This window comes from Phalaenopsis equestris, unplaced genomic scaffold, assembly GCF_001263595.1.
Source record: "Phalaenopsis equestris unplaced genomic scaffold, ASM126359v1 Scaffold235849, whole genome shotgun sequence".
Taxonomy (NCBI): domain Eukaryota; kingdom Viridiplantae; phylum Streptophyta; class Magnoliopsida; order Asparagales; family Orchidaceae; genus Phalaenopsis; species Phalaenopsis equestris.
The window spans coordinates 168,939-171,810 of record NW_018253706.1 but is presented as its reverse complement, the minus strand read 5'-3'; the positions used below and the strand labels follow the sequence as shown (position 1 = coordinate 171,810).

Here is a 2,872-nt window from a genome sequence, read left to right as displayed (position 1 = left end):
CCCGCGGCTTCCTCTCCGGCCCAATCGAGCGCTCTTTCCTTTCCGGTCCCATCGACAAGCCCACCCGCAATACTCGCATCCGCTCTCGCCACGCCGCCTCTTCCCTCCTCCGTCGTCTATCCCGAGCCATCGGTGCCGCCACCCGCGTCTCCGCTGTTGCCCCAAAAGACTCTGATTCCGTCGAAACCACCAGCAGCCACGAAGAAGCCTCCGCCGCGCCCGGAATCGATTGGGCCCAAGGTAAAGCCGGGGAGGACCGCGTTCACGTCGTCGTCTCACGCGGTTGGGTCTTCGTCGGCATCTACGACGGCTTCAACGGTCCTGACGCCACCGACTACCTCCTCTCCAATCTCTACCCCGCCATCCAGCGCGAGCTCAACGGCTTGCTTTGCGAAGAAAGCCGCGAGCTTTCCGGTGATTGCTTCCAAAATAGTAAAAAAGGGAACTTTTTGGAAGGAGAGCACGTCCAAATCCTTAGGTCTCTTTCTCGTGCTCTGAGGAAAACAGAGGAGGCGTATTTAGAAGTCGCCGACAAGATGATGGAGGAGAATCCCGAGCTTGCGTTGATGGGTTCCTGCTTGCTGGTAATGTTAATGAGAGGTAAAGATGTGTACTTGATGAACGTTGGAGATAGCCGAGCGGTTTTAGCGAGGACTAGCTCTGAAGAACATGAAAGCTTCAATAACGATTCTGTGAATGATTATGGTGAAAGGATGGTTGATCTGCGTATTTTGTCTGCTCTACAACTTACCTTGGATCATAGCACTTGTGTAGAACAGGTTATGATTAATTCATCCCTTTCCATTTTTTCTTTTCTAAAGTTCTTACTTCTCTGGAAATCATGTGATAATCTCAATGATATTGATTTTATTATTTGTGATTCAGGAAGTTCGCAGAATAAAGAAAGAACATCCAGATGATGCTTCAGCTATTACTAATGATCGTGTGAAGGGTTATCTGAAAGTTACAAGAGCCTTCGGAGCCGGATTTCTGAAACAGGTAAGATTAGGTTTGTTGCAGCATTAATCATTCTTGAAGAATCTGCTTACACTTATCTGCTGTGATTGCCTGTTCATATGTTTTAACATCATCATTATACCATGGTTGATTCCCTGTAGCTTACTATAAAGAAACTTAAAGCACCCAGTTTTTCCTTGGTTGCTTGAGGCTAACAATTAGATCTACAGTTTGATTTCAATTGCTTATCCCTGAAGTAAAGGATCTAGATTTGGCTTCATGTTGAAGAAGGAATAAGGATTTTCCTTGGTTTGAGTTGATAAAGGATTAAACAATTTGGTGGAGTGACTTGCAATAAACTGTTAATTAGAGAATGTTTTGACGACAAGGAAGGTTGAGCAACTTGCCGGGCAACTTTTGCCTTACGAATTTTCTTTGATGATAATGTTCTAACTCCATGTTGATTAATAGTGTTAAAATGCACATTAGAGTGGAATAATCTTATAAATTTCCTCTTATACTTGCAAAGTTTCAAGGAAGGTTTATATACATACCACAATTCTTATGTATTTACATATCTAAGGCCTAAACTTCAATTTTCAAACTCGCCTATGCGTTAAAGTGGGTATTTCACTTTTTAAAAGTAAAATGGTGGTATTTGTTTATGTAATATGAAAGATTTGGGTGGTATAAGTGTACAAAATAATTTTTTATTTTTTTGAAATAGAATTAGCTTTGAAATGAAATGGGTCCTTCAACTTATTTCCAGTTTTGGTTTTTGTCAGCCTAAATGGAACGATGCCCTTCTCAAAATGTTCAGAATAGACTATATTGGGACTTCTCCATACATAACATGCAATCCATCCCTATATCATTATAAGCTCAGCTCAGGAGACAGATTCTTAATATTATCCTCTGATGGTCTCTACCAGTACTTAACCAACGATGAGGCAGTGACACAAGTAGAGCTTTTCATTTCAACAACGCCTGAAGGTGATCCTGCACAGCATCTCGTGGAAGAAGTCCTCTTTCGTGCCGCAAAGAAAGCAGGTAAATTAGTTTATTATTGAATTATTAAGAAGTATTGGAGAAGAGAAGAAGGTTATGTATGTAAAAATTTTTTTGATGCAGGGATGGACTTTCATGAATTGCTCGAGATACCTCAGGGGGATCGGAGGCGGTATCATGATGATGTTTCAGTGATTGTGATCTCCTTGGAGGGAAAGATATGGAGATCTTTTGTGTAAATAGGGGGTATATTGGTACGAGAACAATTGTAGAGTTTTACTGATGATCTTCGGCTGTGGTTCATTCTTTTTAGTGATTGGGGAAAGATAAAATTTACTTATTTTGTAAAGGTGCAAATTAAATTATTCGATTCAATTATTATTGTTAAAATGCAATGTAATTTGTCACTCTAAACGAATGTATAATTCTATTAATTTTTCAGTGCATGATTATTACTGATTTGCAGTCACTGAATGATCACTTTGCAAATTTGTAAGAGTACTTTTATACAGCATAAAGTGGAGTAAACTACAATAATAGTAGGAGATTAGTCGTCTTGATGATGTGGGGTGAGGAAGAGAAGAAAGTTCGGGAGCTGTTGGAGGCAACTAGAAGCAGCAGTTGGAATGAAAGTGTAAACTGTTGAAGATGGATATTTAGCTTTGAACTTTAAGTAATGAAGAAATTTTCAGAATTGGATTTAAATGGTACAAGTGTAATAAGTAAGTTTTTGCTATTATTTATTAAGTAGTTGAAGATTGGGTAAACTATTTGAATTCAAATAAAAAATGAATGCGATGGGAGTAGTTGGATTTTGAGTTAATATAAATCGATCCGAATTCAACTTCAAATTCAATGCGATGTGCCATTGGACTTTTTGGATGCCACAAGGGTGAGAGCATGGCGC

The 2,872-nt window shown here is 39.7% G+C and overlaps 1 protein-coding gene across 1 annotated transcript in view; it reads left to right on the top strand.

Annotated features, from left to right (window-relative positions):
- The window catches only part of LOC110039212 (probable protein phosphatase 2C 23), a 2,998-nt gene extending 608 nt beyond the window's left edge, over positions 1-2,390 (top strand). Inside the window, 4 exon segments of the mRNA XM_020744204.1 lie at positions 1-779; positions 886-999; positions 1,743-2,007; positions 2,089-2,390. The exon segment at positions 1-779 is cut by the window's left edge and continues 14 nt beyond it. Coding sequence (XP_020599863.1) covers positions 1-779; positions 886-999; positions 1,743-2,007; positions 2,089-2,204 — 1,274 coding nt within the window. The 3' untranslated portion in view covers positions 2,205-2,390.
- The last annotated feature ends 482 nt before the right edge of the window (positions 2,391-2,872 follow it).